The following is a 17,676-nucleotide window of genomic DNA, read 5'->3' as shown; positions in this document are numbered from 1 at the left end:
ATGAGAGTCACTGGGGCAGTGATGGGGATCAATAATATGAGATGTGTCAGGATCTGTGTCAAGGAGGTCGGGTTAAAAGCTACCCTCCATTACAGGAGACATTACACTGCTTTATCGTCCAAGTATTATAATCTTTGCTCAATTATAAGTGGAACATCTATCTATCTATCTATCTATCTATCTATCTATCTATCTATCTATCTATCTATCTATCTGTCTATCTGTCTATCTGTCTGTCTGTCTGTCTGTCTGTCGATATATCTATCTATCTGTCCATTAACCATGTCTTTCTCCTTGTTAACTGTAACTAAAATGTTTTTTTTCCCTCATTGCTTTTCCTCTGGCCACCACTGTGGACTAACAGACCACATAAGTGATCGTAAGTGCTTTTAACTTTATTGACATCTATCTGTCTTAATGCAGGTGCTGGCAGTGCTTATTGTAAACACTTTCATTATTCCAGAGAGGTTATTTTTTCTACCCAGCCCTGTGCTGCACTTTAATGAATCAGTCAGTGTGCATTTACAGTGTCTGCGTGTGTGTCTGTGTTTATGCATCTATTTCAATTTCATGCACGTGTTTGTACGTGAGGGTGTGTGTGTGTGTGTGTGTGTGTGTGTCGTATTGTGAACATGCGCCTGTTTCTGTGTGCCTTTTCTCTGTATGTGAGTGTGTGTTTAGCACCATCGGCTCCCAGTAGGTGAGATCCCTGTAGAAGCACAGAGGAGGAAGTGTGAGGAGCTGCTGTCTATAAGGAGGCAGCGGGGCTGTCAGATCAAAGACACAGGGAAATAAAGAGTGTTAAAGAACTAAGCACCGGCTCCTCTCCTCCTCTGCCAATAATGGAGCTGCGCCCGCAGCCCAAACTTCAATTTGATCAGCTGAGGAAATGGGCTTATTTCCTCTATCAGTGGGAATTCTTTCATTAAATTCCCTCACTCTCCATCCGTCTCTCTGAGAATCTACCCCTTGTTTGTTTTCTTTCCCTCAACCTCTGTCTCCCTTTGCTCAGTTTCTCTGTACGTGCTCTTTCTTTGCTGCACTTTCATCCATCTCCCCTGTCCACTCATCTCTCCATCTCCATCGCTTTCTTCTCATCTACCCCCTCCGTAAGGTGCCCTCCTTTACCCGTTTACCTACATAATGTAAATTCATCTCCGGCTCTGTCTATTTCCCTTTAAGTCAAATTAAAGACTCTACCAACAAATATGAAGCTGTGACCTCTATTCCACTGCAAACAGCCAACAGTGTATAGTCACTGAAGCTATGTGGGTAAGAAGATTTACATTTCTGTCTATAAGTATTGAAAACAACATAAAAATACAACATGGGCCATAAAGCAGGTGGAAAAATCAAACATGCTGCTTCATACGGCATTCACTGCAAATCCCAGCATGTTTGGCTTTTCTGAGTCTGCTATCGAGGCATTGCTTTATGGCTGTTATGGACAGGGGGTGACAGAAAAGGAGAAATCTCTTCTGGTGGTCATTACTTTTTTTCCCATCAAAATCCCTGCTTCATTTCCCAACAGACTCTTTCCCTTCCTCCTCCTATCTCTCAGCCTCACAGAGACCACTGTGCCATATATCTCTTTTTACATGAGTTCTCCCTCTTACATTATGCTATATCAATTTCCTCTCATCTCAACCCATTTTCTCTGCCCGCTCTCTTACTCACACTCTTTTCCTTGCCCTACATTTCATCTCCTTCTCTGGGGAGTCTTTTTAAGTTATATTGACTTGAATATACTTATCGGCAGCTGTTAAACTATACAAAAACGAGTTGTGTCTGGTTATTCTGGGCTGTTTGCTAAGCCATTACAGACAGCCGTAGAGATGTGTGTGTTACAATGGGACGATGTATGTGTGTGTGTGTGTGTCACAGCAGCATGCAGAATAAAAGCAGGTCATGTAAGACTGCAGCGCTATTCTGAGTGTGTGCATGTGTCCCAATCTATTTTAAACCACCTAAGCGTGTAATATGTACACCTGCTTTATAACTGGTGTTGTGACAGAACTGACTCCTTTTTGCTCCCTGCAGTCAAGAGGCCTCCAATGATCATCACACAGCCAGAGTCCGTCACAGTCTTCAGTGTTGAAGATCTCGTCATGAGCTGTGAAGCGACCAGCAACCCTCAGCCCATGTTAGTCAGCAAGCAAACAAATACATCTGCACAAACACTTTGCATCTGCACAAGCAGTCTAAAGATGCCACGGAGAAGCATAGCCACGGTTATCTTTTTAGACAACTGAGAACAGTGACCTTCCCTCTCCTTGTTCAGCTGACATCTACATATTAGTATAACATGAGAGCACAGCTTCTCCCAGTCAGAGTTCTCATTTCAACAGGGGGATAAATGTCATTAAGCCCTCAAGCAATCTTTTTTTAGAGTGTCTTAGCTGCACTGAAGTGGAAAACCGCTCCAATTGCCAAGGAAAAGATGAATGTCGCAATTACACATCACAAGCTTACGAGTCCCACCGGTGCATCTCATGTGAATTTTGCATCAAATCATTTGTTTCCTCAAATTCAGTGACATGTAAGGAGATCTTATATGTGGTGTCTGCTTTTTCAAAGGCATGGAAATTATTATTTTTTTTACTAAATTTGAGTGATCACCATATTCTTTTTTGTCTTTGCTCAAGTTTCCGATGGACAAAGGATGGAGAGGAGTTTGACCCGGGCAGTGACCCAGAGCTGAAGGTTTCTGAGCGCTCTGGCTCATTCGCATTCTACACACTGAGTAACACCATGGAAAACATAAGGCAGTACCAAGCCAAATACGTCTGCTACGCGTCCAACGAGCTGGGGACAGCCGTCTCTAATGAGGCCATACTAAACACTGATGGTAAGAATACGCTGATGGCCGATTAATCCCAAAGCAACCACTGACCAGTTATTGAGACACAGTCATTAAATTGGAAGATTTTTCAGATCCAGTCATGGTTTTCTGATTTGTTATTTTTGGCTTTGAAATGATATCAAACTAATCAAATCTCCTCTGATGTGTTTTCAAACAAGTTGCAACACATTAGAGGAGTTGCATGTATTTTTTTTTTTATAGATCAGTCTCAGTGTTAGGGCTCCTGTAAATGCCTTCAAGGTCCAGTTTAGAAGCGAGCTGTGTTGTTGTTGTTTTTATCAGCAATAACAGAGCGATTTACAAAGCTTTGAGCGGAGCCAGAGTACAAACCTTTTCCTTGCCCTGCATTATAGAGAGCTCATTTGTTAGCAGATGGAGGCTCACACCGGGAGCTCAGAGTACCGCCGCCCGGAACATAATTACATGCAATAACATGATAATCAGCATATACTCAGGTACGCACATGCACAGGCACACACATGGGCCCCTGGGCAAACATAAAGAACACCTCTGTGTATCCATCCACCTGTGCGACTGGCTCTCTCTTGGGTGACCTCCTTCCTTCACAGTTTCCCTGACAACGGTTTCCCCAGAAACGCTCTTGAGTTGATGTCATGTGAAGCACTCTTCTCTTCAGTCAGTTCTCCTGCAGGGTACAATGGGCAGAGGGGAGGAGTGACTCACAAATCACATCATTTTACTTCTGCAAGGCGAAAGACAATCGGGCGCCCTCTCACACACTTCTCCCTAGAGTCTTAAAGTTCCTCAAATGGGGTTTTACAAAAATACTCCTTATCCATTTCATTGTGTGCTTAAGTTGATAAATGATGTGGATGGATGGCTTCAGGAAATCTTTACATGACACTGTAAATGTGTACACGGGTAGTCATGTACGTGTTTGTATACACGTGTGTATCTACGCAGACTTACAGGTGTGTGTTTGTCTTCGCTTGCCTCCCTTTAGTTCCCCCAACTCAGCAGAAAGAAAAAAAGGTTAATGTGAAGTCTGAAGAGGGAAACAGTATCATTCTGAAGTGCAACCCCCCGCAGAGCTCTATGGAGCCTATCATTCACTGGATGGACTGGAGTGAGTACATTACCTTTCCATCTCTCCTCCCATTATATCCTTCCTGTCTCCTCAATAAATCTGCTACTTAGACTACCTAACTATCCTTTTGTTGTCCACTCACATCATAGTGAGGTAGTTAATTATTTATTCCCGAAACAATATCACCTATTTTCTGTTTAGATGTCCAGAGTATCCCTTCATACCTGTCCCTGGATGGGGTTTTTATGTATTCAGTACATTTTGTAGCCCTGAGAAGTGTCTATTCTTACTGCTATTCTGATTCTTTATCGTCATTTTTCTATTTCTCTCATCCTATTGTATCTCTATGCCTCCTCCCTTGTTTCTCATTTTCCCACTGCCTCCATCTGTCATTAATTTCCCTCTCATGTCCTCTCTCTCCCTCCTTCTCTCTCTACAGGGCTACACCATATCCAGCTCAGCGAACGGGTGGTGGTGGGGAAGGATGGCAACCTATACTTTGCTCATTTGACAACTGAGGACAGCAGGAATGACTACACCTGCAATGTCCAGTACCTGGCCACACGCACCATTCTGGCAAAGGAACCCATCACTCTGGCTGTAAACCCCTGTGAGTTTTGCTCTGGATCAACTGACTGACTTTACGTCAGACCTAAACTGAGCACCAGAAATGCATCTTGAGGCTAACACTGCTTTTATTCAGATTTCTAAGCAATGAACTCTGCAATGGGCAAATTTCATAGCAATCCATCCGATGACCAATTTTTCTTAAATATTGTAAAATGCATTCATTTTAAAAGATGGCCTGTATGGATCGGCAGTGACATCGCTCTAAAATGGTCTTACTTGTTATCTTTATATCAGAGAATGCCCTTACAGTAAAACACTTTACAGGTCTGTATATCAAATTGGCACACACAGTATTATACTGAACGTAGCCACATTTGTTGAGAACCACTGAGGCCTATTTAAACCAAAGTCAACCCACCCCCATGTGGAGGCATGTGCTGACCAAAGCAATACTGTATCCAGCAGACGGTCACAGAGCTGACAGGGGGCCCATCACCTCCTCAGCCCAGTTGTAATGAGATGCAGCTCACACTGAGATGTGGCTTCCAGCATCTGTGGCCCAACGAGAGGTCAGAAAGATGAGCACATGTTAACATGGGACCTCTGTGTGTGTGTGTGTGTGTGTGTGTGTGTGTGTGTGTGTGTAAAATCTCTATGATTTACTGTTAGAAAAGTACAGTCTTCTACACATGATTCCACACCCTGCATCTGTGTGCACGTGTTGGTCAGAGTCTCTTAAAGTTCTGCTGTGTCAGCAGCACGGCAATTTAAAAAATTACCCATACATATGTATGTGTCTTTGTGTTTCCACTTCTCTTTCTCCAGCCAACTCTGTACTGCGGAACAGGAGGCCTCACATGATGAGACCTACTGGAAGCCACAGCACTTACCATGCCCTCAGGGGCCAGACCATCGAGCTTGAGTGCATCGTCCAAGGCCTGTGAGTGTCTGTGTGTGTGCATGTGTGAGCACCCATCAATCAGAAAACTTGAGCTGCACCTTTAAGCAATCTTACCTGTCCCTCATCCATCTCTCTCTCCTCCTACCTTCCTCTCCTCTCTCCACATCCTTCCCATTCCTGCTGCTACACCTCTTCCTCTCCTCTTTCCTCCTCTGTAGTCCAACTCCCAAAGTTTCGTGGCTCAGGAAGGATGGCGAGATGTCTGACTCTCGGACCATTAGAGACATGTTCAACCGCCGCCTGCGCTTTGCTAATATCTCTGAGAGCGACGGGGGCGAGTACCAGTGTATAGCTGAGAACTCCCAAGGGAAGGCCACACACACTTACACTGTGACTGTGGAAGGTATGTCACACATATATTATTGTTTTCACGTTTCAGGCCCCAGCCCTTCATCATAGATGTCTTGATGTCTGATGAAGGGCTGGGGCACGAAACGTTACAATATAGCATTAAACACTTTTAGGAGCAGACTCTGGTGTGCGGACTCACTGTTTATACCTTAAATTAATTCTTCACCTTATTTCTTAGATAAAGGCTTATTAAGTACTCGAGTGATTAAGGTTAGCACTTTAACACTGTTAAGGCACTTGCTAGAGTCAGATAAGAAAAACACAGAGATATCCAGACTTTTAGTCCCTAGTATGGGTCAAACTCCTGCACTTCCCATAATGCCACTTGATAGCATCTTTCTTTAGATCCCTGCCAAGCAATCTTTCACCTCTCTAAAGCTTGTCCCCTTGGTAGCAGGCTTTCTGTAAAAAAAAAAAAAAAGGTTTCCGAGCCCAAACTAAGATACCCATCAGGTGATGTCAATTAAGTCATTTTCTGTCCGGTCTTTAAGTCTGACATAACACCTTTTCAAAATACTATTTATTTACAGACAACGGGGAACACAGCTCTAGGAAGAGCAGAATATATTACACAACTGTCATAAGCTGAGTTGTACTCCCTGTGACTAGTAAACAGATCTTGACTTGTAAAATGAATGAGTAAAATGAGTGCCTTTTAAAGTACAACAAAACAGTTAGGCGATCATTTGCGCTTGACAACTTGCACTGTAGGGTGTGACCTATCATTCTCAAGTATCAGTCTCAGTCAGTCTCACTGAGTACTGTTTTGTGTTTAGGTGCTATGTAACTTAAGAATGTTATATACTTTGCTTTTACTGTGTGTAATTAATATATGCCGTCCCCGGTAGCGGCTCCTTACTGGATCAAGGAGCCACCCAGTCAGTTATATGCCCCGGGTGAGACTGTCAGGCTGGATTGCCATGCAGACGGCATCCCCTCTCCTACCATCAGGTGGACCATCAATGGGATCCCCCTCTCAGGTCAGTGCATACTCAACTGCATAAACATACCACAACCTCGGAGAATGCGCGTGTTCTGACTGCATGTTTATTAACAGAAACCGACAAGGACTCCAGACGTTCTTTGACAGAAAGCGGATCTCTAATCCTGAAGGATGTCAACTTTGGAGACACCGCAATCTACCAGTGCCAGGCCTCCAACAAGCACGGAACCATACTCACCAACACCAACGTCTATGTCATTGGTGAATGTCTGCTTTGCCTCTTATTTAGCAGAGTTGTGTGTGTAGGTTTATGTGTGTCTCATTTATCTTTGTGTGTGTTGTTACAGAGCTGTCCCCCCAGATCCTTACTGAGGATGGGAATACATACACATGTACAGAGGGTCAGAAGGCTTCACTGGAGTGTGAGACGTTTGGCTCTCCAAAACCTAAAGTCACATGGTGAGGCTCATAACCACCTTATTCTATTCCATTTGCGTTTCATTGCAATGTATTGTAATCTAGCATGTTTTTTGGCAGATTTCTGTTTTAACAAATTTCACAGAGGTGACATTATTGCGTAGGTAGCACTACATATGCATAAATTAACAGCCAAATGCTGTTACATCTGGGCTTTGACTGTGAATTTTGTCAGACTGTCAGGCATCCAACCAGGCTTTGTTCTTTTTTGGTTAAAATGGGCAAAGTGGCAATTGAACTGGTGGTTATTAGTCCCCTGCAGTAGCTGTAAAGGTTTGTTTCTTACTCCGCTTGCCAAGTTTCTAATGTGGGTTTTTGGGTGCACGTGTGTGTCTGTTCTAGGGAGAGCAGCAGCACCTCCTCCCTTCTGGCAGATCCCAGAGTGAACCTGCTCACCAACGGGGTGCTTGAGATCTCTAATGTCACCCACGACGACCAGGGCTTCTATACCTGCTCTGTACAGAACACCAACTTGTCCGTTAGTGCTGAGCTGGAAGTGCTCAGTGAGTGGACACACACACACACACACACACACACACACACACACACACACACACACACACACACACACACACACACACACACACACACACACACACACACACACATACACACACACACACACACACACACACACACACACACACATGCACACACACACACACACACACACACACACCTTTGCAGCAGATGTTGCAGCTTGTCATATGGTTGTGTGTCTACTTGCTTTCTAATCCAGACAGGACAGTGATCCTGTCACCTCCGCAGGATCTAAAGGTGCAGCGTGGAAACACAACAATCTTCACCTGTCTTTACCTTGTTGACCCCAAACTCGGCTCTCCGCTTATTCAGTGGAGAAAGAACGATAAAAAGATCTTTGAGTCCGACATTGATGAAAAGTAAGACTAAATTCTACACATTAGATGACTGACAATCATGAGAATAATATTCAAAACTATGCTCAGGATGGTTCATTTATCCATGTTTTGTCCATTAAAAAAAGGCTATTTATTATTAAAAGGTAGGCTATTTATTGTCTTTTAGTCATATCGTACACATACGATAAAAATAGCTAAAATTAAGAAACACACATATGTATATATATATATATATATACTGTGTATATATATATGTTGTTTTAAGCCAAATCAGTAACACACCCTATATTACATTTATTTCTCCCCATGTAATCATGTTTTTCTGTATTGTACCTGTTACATAAACAAATAAATTACATACCGTGGTGAAAAAAATTAGTAGGAAAAGGGAGTGATGATAATAAATAAAGGGTGGTAGTCATATTAAAAAGGCGGAGGAAGATGAGGATAACTATTATGACCGTATTTCCTCAGATACACATTTGATGGACCAGACCTGAAAATAACTAATGTGGAAGAAGATGATGAGGGCGTGTACACCTGCCAGGTCATCACTAAGCTTGACATGGCTGAAGCTAGTGCCACCCTTACTTTATGGGGTAAAATCACTGATCATATGCTGTTTAATGTTCAGTAATTTTCATATATGTTTTTCGTATTTGTTAAGACAAGCAGTGTGCAGGGTAGTTGCGGTAATGATATTATTGTTGTCCTCTTCAGATCGTCCGGACCCTCCTATTGCCCTCCAGATCACTGAACCTAGACATCGTGCGGTCACCCTCAGCTGGACTCCTGGAGACGACCACAACAGCCCCGTGCTAGGTTTAGTACAGATAAACACACACAAGCAATAAACCCATATCATTAATCTTCCTCTGGTCAAATGAAAGACTGCTCTGTTTTCATTACTTGGACAGTATTGTTATTTGATGTGCAGCTTCGGACTTTTGTAAAGCTCAAAGTGTCTTAATATGACTTTATCACCACTGAGTGTTTAGTTACGTTTCTATTGGTTACTTAGTGATTACATCCTGACTCTTCCCGTCTCTCTCTGCAGGGTATGTGGTTGAATTTGAGGACCAGGGTTCGAAGGAAAGGGGTTGGGAAGAACTGATGAGAGAAGACGGAAACAAGGAGCGTGCTAGCCTCACTCTGTGGCCCTATGTGTCCTACCGTTTCCGCGTCATTGCCATAAATTATGTGGGAAAGAGCGACCCCAGCAAGCCGTCTGAAATCCACAACACACCTGCTGAAGGTTAGGAGCCAGTGTTTTTGTGACCACAAGTTTTCAGTCTCAATGTGAACCCTGAATTACACTACAATGTAATGTTTCCTCGAATCACAGCTCCAGATAATAATCCTGAAGATGTTAGGAGTGAGTCCAAAGACACAGGCACCCTGGGCATCACCTGGGAGGTACATTGAATGTACTAATTATCTGAAGCATCATCAAACTAATTAAAAAAAGAAAAACTGTTTGTGATGTATTGGTTGTTGTTGCTATTACTGCAGGAAATGGACAAACGGAACTTCAATGGACCTGACTTTAAGTACCGGGTGATGTGGAGGCGAGTGTTGGGCAGCGGGCCAAAGTGGCACTCCAACTACACCACCACGCCACCGTTCACAATCAATGACATTGGAGACTTTTCTGCCTTCGAGATCAAAGTTCAGGCTGTCAATGAGGAAGGGGAGGGACCTGAGCCAGACCCTGTCATTGGCTACTCAGGAGAAGATGGTAAAAATATATAAATATTTTTTTAAATCTTTAATTCATTTTTAAAGCTTTTCTTTTGTTGGGAATATTTATCGTTGGTATTATTATTTTTTACATAATACCCAACTTTCTTTCGTTGTCTCTCAGTTCCATATGAGGCTCCGATGAATGTGGGTGTTGTGATAATGAACAGTACTACCATCAGAGTGAACTGGGCAGCAGTAGACAAAGAGACGGTCAGAGGTCACCTGCTGGGATACAAGGTACTGATCCTGTATCTCCCCTGTTGTTTGACCTAATATTCAGCCCCTATCCTCCTGAAAAAAACATATTTTGGGATTGAAGCAGCGGCCAGATCTTAGCTTGGGAAGGGCTTCAGAGTTCAGTTCAAAATATTGACGAATAGAGCCTTTTATTTTATTTTAGATAAACTCAACTTTAAAATGTATCACCCCTTTCTTTCTTTGGGGTCATTGATGCATCGTCCATTCAACATCCTAGACACACAGCTTTAATATGTTGAAATGTTATTAATTATTGTGTATGTAAGTGTATGAAATGTTTAAAATTTCAGATGTAACTCAGAAACTAACTCATGATTTGCTGTTTCGTCTTCTCACCTGTGCTTTTGTGGCTCCAGATCTACTTGACCAGAATAGGCTCCAGGGGCCACCACCGAGGCCGGAGGTCCAGGGAGCCAGAGAGCACCGTGGTGGTGGAGACTGGGCCCGGTGAGGAGAAGAAGGTGATCGGTAATCTCAGACCATACTCCCGCTACGCCCTTGCAGTCACTGTATTCAACAGCAAGGGAGAGGGCCCCCAGTCTGAGACGCTGTCCTTCAATACTCACGAAGGAGGTGAGAATGAGAAAGAGGGGAAAAGCCGGGGGGTGGGGGTGGGAAGGTTTTGGGGCAAGGCTGAAATGGAGAAAAGTGGTAGATAAAGTGGGTGAAGAGGTTTGATTACAGACAGGGAAAGACAAAGATGGGACAAGACAGGAAGAAAGGAGGGGTGGATAGCGGATAGCGACAGAGGAAATGACACAGATATCCAGAGAGTGAGTGGGTGGAGGGCAGTGAAGAGAAGGAGGGGGAAATTGATGCACGGATAGATATTATTGAGCAGGTAGTTGTTGGGGGACAATAGTTGACAGTAAATCAAAAATAGTGTAAGACTTTCTTTTAAGACAAGTGCATTTTAATAAGGCCTCTATTTTGTTGATGCCAGTTCCTGGTCCTCCCATGTCCCTGATACTGGACAGCCCATCAGAGACAGAAATGACCCTCCACTGGACCCCTCCTGGCCAGCCCAATGGAGTCCTCATTGGATATCTACTGCAGTACCAACAGAGTGAGCATTACACCCCTATTCCACCAAATAACCAACACCAGCCACATACATTCTCCTGTTTAATAAGTGCTTCTATGCTGTGTCAAAGAAAGACATCAGTAAAGACTGATTTTCCAGCTAAATCAATAACACTAGAAAAATGTCAAAGCATAGCCTCCTAATGATACTCATCAGTCATCGCTCATATCAACGTGTTGAAGGTCACGATGTGATTGAGTGTTTTTTCTGCTGTGTTGTGGTCAGTTGTTGAGAGTGATGACAGCCCTATGCAGGTAGAGACAATAGACGACCCCACGGTCACCCACCTCACCCTGAGGGTCCTGGACCGCCACAGTCACTATCGCTTCTTCCTGCGGGGGCGCACTGCTGCAGGGGATGGAGAGCCCATCATGAGGGAGGGTGCTACCACGCTGGATGGAGGTACAAAACTGATTAACTGCTTTCTTCACCCTCACAGATCTGACACAATCTGACACAATCTGACACCACATTGTAGTAGATCAAGGATTTGATTTCTCTGTCTGAATGTCTTGCAGGGCCTCCTGCTGACATCAACCTGTCTGTTGGGGAAAACTCTGTTAACATCAGTTGGGTGGCCAAGAAGAGACACAGGAATGTTAGCTTCCAGGTCCACTACCTCAACAAAAATGGTATAATATCTTGACTAAGTCCACAAGAGACATTATTCAACATTTTAAAACTCTCATATAGTAAAAATATATGTATTTCCATGTTCCATTTTTTGAATTATAAGTAGGTATGTTTCATATAAATACTGTGAAAGTATTAAAACACTCAGCTAGAAAGTGGAGCTACAGTGTCATAATTACAACAGACTGGGCTTTTTTAGGAGGGAGGCTTAAAGATACAGGTGCTAAAATGGAGCATTTCAGAGAGAGGGTAAATATAGGTATATTAAAAAATTTTTGCAAACATGCAATAGAGTTGTGCCATGAAACAGTTGTGACACTTGCATTAACCATTTAAAGAATGTTAAGACCGTTTCAAAAATGAGCCAAAGCCATTGAGAAAAAACTATAAATCCATGAGTCCATCTTGGGAATAGTTTCACAATCCTAAATGATAAAAGGAAATTCAAGGTTCATGTCATGTCTCTGCAGGTGGCAGTAAATGGAAGAAAACGGAGAAGGTGAACTCCTCTCAGTCTTTCTATCAGATCCAGGGCCTGACTCCTGGCTCTCATTATCGTCTACGCTTCACATACAGCAATTCCACCTTCTGGGAGACTGACATTGAGACAGAAGGAACAGGTACTATGAGCGTTCTGCTTTCATTCATCCTCTTTTCTTTCATCTTCTCTGCTCTCTCTCTGTCCTCTGGGCTTCCCACATCTAAATATAAAGCCTCATCCTACAGAGAGTGTCTTGCGGTTCTCCCCGCTGCCTGTGAAGTGCTTTCAAAGACATGTGAAAAGAGAGCTTGGTTAGCCATATGAAATGATCCATTACTTCTGTTTGTTTGGCATATTGTGCTGTATTGTTTGGTTCCCAGGTGAAATGTTTCCTTGTCAGAATGCATAATGCTCTGTCTCTTACGCTCTAGATTCTTCTCCCTCCTTTATCTTTTTAATCCTTTCCACTCCTTTTGTACTTTTATCCTGTTACAAAAAGAAAAAAATCATACTCTCGATCTACCACCCTCTTGTTCCCCCCTCTGAAGGAGTGACGGAGGTGCAACCAAGCTTTGCAACCCAGGGCTGGTTCATCGGTGTTGTGAGCGCCATCGTGCTGCTGCTGCTGATACTGCTCATCCTCTGCTTTATCAAGAGGAGTAAAGGGGGGAAGTACTCAGGCAAGTGCAGACCCACCATAAAGAGTGTTGAGCATTCATCAGTAGAGATGTTGACCTGTGAATGGTTGAGGCCATGAGTAACTTTATCTGTACTACATTTGTTCCTCCTTCTAAAAGCCTTTGTTCAAGAACCATACAAAGTTAGACGACCGCTGCGTCTACACAAGCTTTGTGGGTGACACCCCGACAGAAGCCTTGAAGTTACAGTAGACATGTTTATTCTTACCTGAAAGAAGATGTGATTCTCCATATCCAAATAATTACGAGTTCTCACTTGGCCAACCTTCTCCCTTGCAGCCTTCACATCAAATACGTAGTGAAAACAGATCTCTAAGCCTGCTCTTCCTAACTGTGACAGTAAGAGGCTCTTCCCTGAAACGGACTGTGAAATAATAATCGCAAACCACAAATGTAACGAAAACCTGCAGGCACTGTCTGACTGATCAGAGAAAAGCCCCGGTCTTCCATTCATTTCCACATGAGGGAGGAACAAAGCTTTCAAAGTAGACTTGATCGTCTGTGCTAGAAGCAAGGACTAATTGAATAATAAATCTGACTGTACCCACTGGCACCTTACTTCTGAACAATTACTTATTTAAGTAAAAAATGGAAAATGTACAGTTATATTCAGATTGGTATCTTTTAGGTATCTTTTATCTGTACACCACATAAATAAACAGATTTCTGCCTACAGATAGTCAAAATCTGTTTTTGCCCCACTGACACACTCATTTGATGTTATCTTGTTGTGTGACAGAATGTCATTATCGATATCTGAGAAACTGACTTAGAATCATGAGTGAGATCTTACTGATAATAAAATACAATAATCTCCTTCGCAGTGAAAGATAAAGAAGAGGGCCCGATGGATTCAGAAGCGCGGCCTATGAAGGATGAGACTTTTGGAGAGTACAGGTTTGTCATCTGAATGCACGTGTTACATTAAGTTTCTACATATCCTAACGCAGCCCTGATTGCCTGAGCACTGTTTGCTTTTCCTAACCCTTTGTGTCCCTTTTATTGTCCCTCTTCTCCCTAATGCCTGCCCCTGCTAAGCAGATCTCTAGAAAGGTATGCTGTGATGTGTTTTGCTATCCCAAACCCACTTATTTAATATGCCCTGCCAATGCCTTACTTATACCTACTGACGTGTGATGATGTTTTTGGGCTGCAACTAATGAATATTTTCTTTATCAATTATCTGCTGATTATTTTCTCCATTAATTGATGTGGTCTGTAAAACATTAGACAGCAGGAAAAAATGCCCATCTCAATACCCTAGAGCCCAAGGTAGCTTCAAGATCTTGTTTTTTTCTGCCCAACAGTCCAAAACCCTAAAATACATAATATACTATAATGTAAGAACCAAGTAGCAAGAAAAGGTTCGGTAGGTAACTTATATAAAAAGATGTTTTTGACATGTTTGCTCAGACTGTCCCTATATCCTGACAGTAGTACATGATCTGATACAAATCTGATCCTCTACCTCCTCCTGGTGCTCCTATTGGCATCTGCAAGATTCCACCGTGCCCAAAGGAAAACGAGCAATCAGAGACGAGCAGTCTCTAACGCAGTGTTAATGACTGCTCATGAAGTCAAACTGTCAAAGCAGGCAGCTCTGATCAAATATAAATCAAGATTCTGTGACTGTATTGCCTATTTCTTTTCCAGAACATATTTTTGTGTACTGTTTAGCTGTAAAATGAGATATTTTGCTCAGGCTAGTGCTTGATTTTGACTTGACTCTTTTCAACATGGTGGCCAGTTTTTTTTTCAGTTTGAGCAAATATGACAAAAAGTTATTTTTTATAAAAGTTACCTACTGCACCTTTTAATGTATTCTTACTGTTCTGGCATTTTTCAGTTAGAGCTCTCCGCACTTCCCTCCAAAGTCCCACTCTCTTCCCCCAGCCTAACCTCTGCCATGGGAAGTCCGAATTTTTGGACCTCCAACTAGGCAAAGTGCACTGTAATGGAACAGGTATTCCACTGCACTTTGCCTAGTTTGAGGTCCAAAACTTGGGATTTCCCATGGCACTTGAGCTCAGCATGAGCAGCGCAAGTAAAACAGAGCAACAGAGCAACAGGTGACAGGCAGGAAGCTCAGCAAATCATTTTATTCGGACCAAATAAAATCATTGGTCAGACTTTTATTAGAAATATATGAGAATAGAATATTGATGAGTTTCAACACCCGGTGGATTTCTTTTACATTTTAGTGTGCCATACGCGTATTAGGAGCATTATAAGATTACAAAAAAAGTGTAAAAATAACGCAAAGGTAAGAATCGCTATAAAAGATGAGTCAACAATCAAAACAGTCAATAAACTGCTCATATCATGTATTTTCCACTTGCATGTTATCATATATGGTGGGCTGTTTTTTGAGGAAAAGTTTGCAGAATAATAATTAATCACTTTTTTTTACACACCTTACATTAACATGTCTTGCTTTTACCTCCTCCGTGTTCTCACATATTGTAGTGACCTCGAGGAGAAGCGCACGGCCAGCCAGCCGTCCCTGGGCGAGGAGAGTAAGCTGTGCAGCGAGGACAACCTGGACTTCAACGGCAGCAGTGCCATAACCACTGAGCTCAACATGGATGAGTCTCTGGTCAGCCAGTTCAGTCGGCCCAGCGAGGGTCCAGAGGCGCTGCATGGCCTGCCAGACAACTCCCCGCTCAACCCCGCCCCCGTCTCCCCAGTCACCAATGGCATGCCCAACTCAGTCACCATCCTCGATTAACCCCCCACACATCCATTCCGGGCCATCAGACCAAAACATGTCAACACGTATGTGCCCATACGCTCCTGTTCCCTACTGACTTGCTGATCTGTAGTTTAACGACTAACACACAATCAATATAATGACTATCCAGATGCCCCGATTGACTGGACTGTTTTGACCAAAGGAGTGTCCAAAGTAGTGGACAATGTGATACAAGTTTGACTGACCTGATGATGTCTTTTGACCCCCTCTCACCCTACTGTAATCTGTGTAGTTTACAACATATCTTAACAACTAACATTTATTTCTCTCCCTTCCTTGTCATTCTTTTTCTACGCAGGCAACTCGACAGAATGTTGTACACGTAGAAATATTAAAAGGGATTGTAGGTGTGGTCTATAGAGACGCAGAGTAGTGCAGTGAAAGAGGAGGATGGTGGTGGAGCCTAATGTGGGGGAACAGACAGCACATGCTGCATTAAAAAGTCTTAGATATTTATCATGCCTTATATTATTTCACACATTTGTACGTCTAATGCCATTTGATGTCTCTGTTTGTACTTGCCAGTAATTTTTTTTATTTTATTTTTTACATATGTGTTTGAATACAAAACGTCCACTTTTTGTTATGTGCCATCTTTATTTATATCATCACATTGTTTTATACACTATTTATATTAACTTCTCTTTATTGACATATTTCACAGATCGAAATGTATTCATTGAAACTAAGTGAAGCCAAGTTTCTTACCATAAATAACATTGGATGCATATAAGGGGAACTTGCTGTGAACATGCTGAGTAGCATCTGGTGTATATAGCTGCATCTACATCTATCTATTTAGCCATAATACAGTATTATAGATATGTACATGCTCCTTATAAGTTCCTGTGCCTGCTGGGTCTGCATAGTGCACCAGGTGGATGTCATTACTCTCTCGCCTTTCCACCAGAAGTGTAATGTCATTATTGGAAATAATATTGTACTTTTTTGTGTCGAGACCTATGTGTAGCTTTCTGTATCTGTCTTTGTCTCTTTCTACACTGTATTTAAAACATTGTTGTCTCTAATCAACAATCTTTTCATACCTGTCCATCTCATACTCATAAGAAACTGTTTGAGGAGCAGTGTTTATGTATATTTAAAGATCAGAGAGTGGAGTCAAACATTCTCATGTTTTATTTTCTGACCCTCATCAATGCAAGTTGATATTGCAGACAAGCGTAATGATTGCCAGTTGATGTATAATAAAGGCAAGCAGTTGGTATTTACATCAAACACAGAGAATGTATTCTTTTCAGAGCTGGGCAGACATTGTATTTACATGCTACTGATTAAAGGAAATCTGAGCTACAAGGTACTGGAGTGGTTATGAGACTGTAAATAAAACCCTGAAAGATTGTTTTGATGAACCCAACCATTTTTGATATAAAAATGTGAAAAATGTGCAGGTTTGAAACCACTTGACTTAATTTTAAAGTGTTGCAAGTTGTCATTTTTCTTCTTTGTACTATTGCTATAAATTCAAACTTTCCATTTCTGACAAATGATTGCATTGAGATTTGGCTGTTTTTTTTTAACTTTTTTTGAATTTTTTTTTTAGCAAAGAATAGTATATAGCTGAAGAAAAAAGAAATAAAAAGGGGGAAAAATCAACATGCTGTAGGTGTTTGCAAATATTTCAAAATTTGAAAATCAAAAAATTGTACATTAGTGTCATTTAGTGATAGTATTAGTTCCATTATAATAAAAGCTAAGATTGCGTTCATGCCCATCTTGCAATGCATTGCAGCGCAGTGAATATCTGTGGAGTTTTTGTCTGTTGCAGTTATGAGAGGCGGGGATGCAGCGAGCCGGTTTGTGCATACCACAGGGGGTATCTATATGCAACATTGCTGCCTCAGTTCTCCCTATTCAAATAAAAGCTTGACACTAGCCAAACACCTGCTGACAGTCCCTGAGGTTAAAGAATATGGGA

The 17,676-nt window shown here is 42.2% G+C and overlaps 1 protein-coding gene across 5 annotated transcripts in view; it reads left to right on the top strand.

Moving 5' to 3' along the window:
• Positions 1 to 16,969, top strand: part of l1cama (L1 cell adhesion molecule, paralog a) — a 40,021-nt gene extending 23,052 nt beyond the window's left edge. For 2 of the 5 annotated variants that reach the window (XM_083920891.1, XM_083920895.1), the window contains exons 3-29: positions 365 to 379; positions 2,041 to 2,143; positions 2,646 to 2,848; positions 3,828 to 3,950; positions 4,351 to 4,521; positions 5,307 to 5,421; positions 5,601 to 5,785; positions 6,642 to 6,773; positions 6,851 to 6,997; positions 7,084 to 7,195; positions 7,556 to 7,716; positions 7,953 to 8,112; positions 8,566 to 8,690; positions 8,812 to 8,913; positions 9,149 to 9,346; positions 9,437 to 9,507; positions 9,604 to 9,829; positions 9,956 to 10,071; positions 10,449 to 10,665; positions 11,036 to 11,158; positions 11,402 to 11,578; positions 11,695 to 11,808; positions 12,280 to 12,429; positions 12,839 to 12,970; positions 13,813 to 13,885; positions 14,030 to 14,041; positions 15,455 to 16,969. In XM_083920891.1, the coding sequence (XP_083777017.1) occupies positions 365 to 379; positions 2,041 to 2,143; positions 2,646 to 2,848; positions 3,828 to 3,950; positions 4,351 to 4,521; positions 5,307 to 5,421; positions 5,601 to 5,785; positions 6,642 to 6,773; positions 6,851 to 6,997; positions 7,084 to 7,195; positions 7,556 to 7,716; positions 7,953 to 8,112; positions 8,566 to 8,690; positions 8,812 to 8,913; positions 9,149 to 9,346; positions 9,437 to 9,507; positions 9,604 to 9,829; positions 9,956 to 10,071; positions 10,449 to 10,665; positions 11,036 to 11,158; positions 11,402 to 11,578; positions 11,695 to 11,808; positions 12,280 to 12,429; positions 12,839 to 12,970; positions 13,813 to 13,885; positions 14,030 to 14,041; positions 15,455 to 15,716 (3,725 nt within the window). In that variant the 3' untranslated portion in view covers positions 15,717 to 16,969. The remainder of the gene's footprint in view (positions 1 to 364; positions 380 to 2,040; positions 2,144 to 2,645; positions 2,849 to 3,827; positions 3,951 to 4,350; positions 4,522 to 5,306; positions 5,422 to 5,600; positions 5,786 to 6,641; positions 6,774 to 6,850; positions 6,998 to 7,083; positions 7,196 to 7,555; positions 7,717 to 7,952; positions 8,113 to 8,565; positions 8,691 to 8,811; positions 8,914 to 9,148; positions 9,347 to 9,436; positions 9,508 to 9,603; positions 9,830 to 9,955; positions 10,072 to 10,448; positions 10,666 to 11,035; positions 11,159 to 11,401; positions 11,579 to 11,694; positions 11,809 to 12,279; positions 12,430 to 12,838; positions 12,971 to 13,812; positions 13,886 to 14,029; positions 14,042 to 15,454) is intronic. The other 3 variants (XM_083920893.1, XM_083920892.1, XM_083920894.1) reach the window with 3 other exon arrangements.
• The last annotated feature ends 707 nt before the right edge of the window (positions 16,970 to 17,676 follow it).

The sequence above is a fragment of the Echiichthys vipera genome, assembly GCF_963691815.1.
Source record: "Echiichthys vipera genome assembly, chromosome: 9".
Classification (NCBI taxonomy): Eukaryota; Metazoa; Chordata; class Actinopteri; order Perciformes; family Trachinidae; genus Echiichthys; species Echiichthys vipera.
Note: the sequence above shows the minus strand (reverse complement) of the source record. Positions and strands in the feature narration are given on the sequence as shown.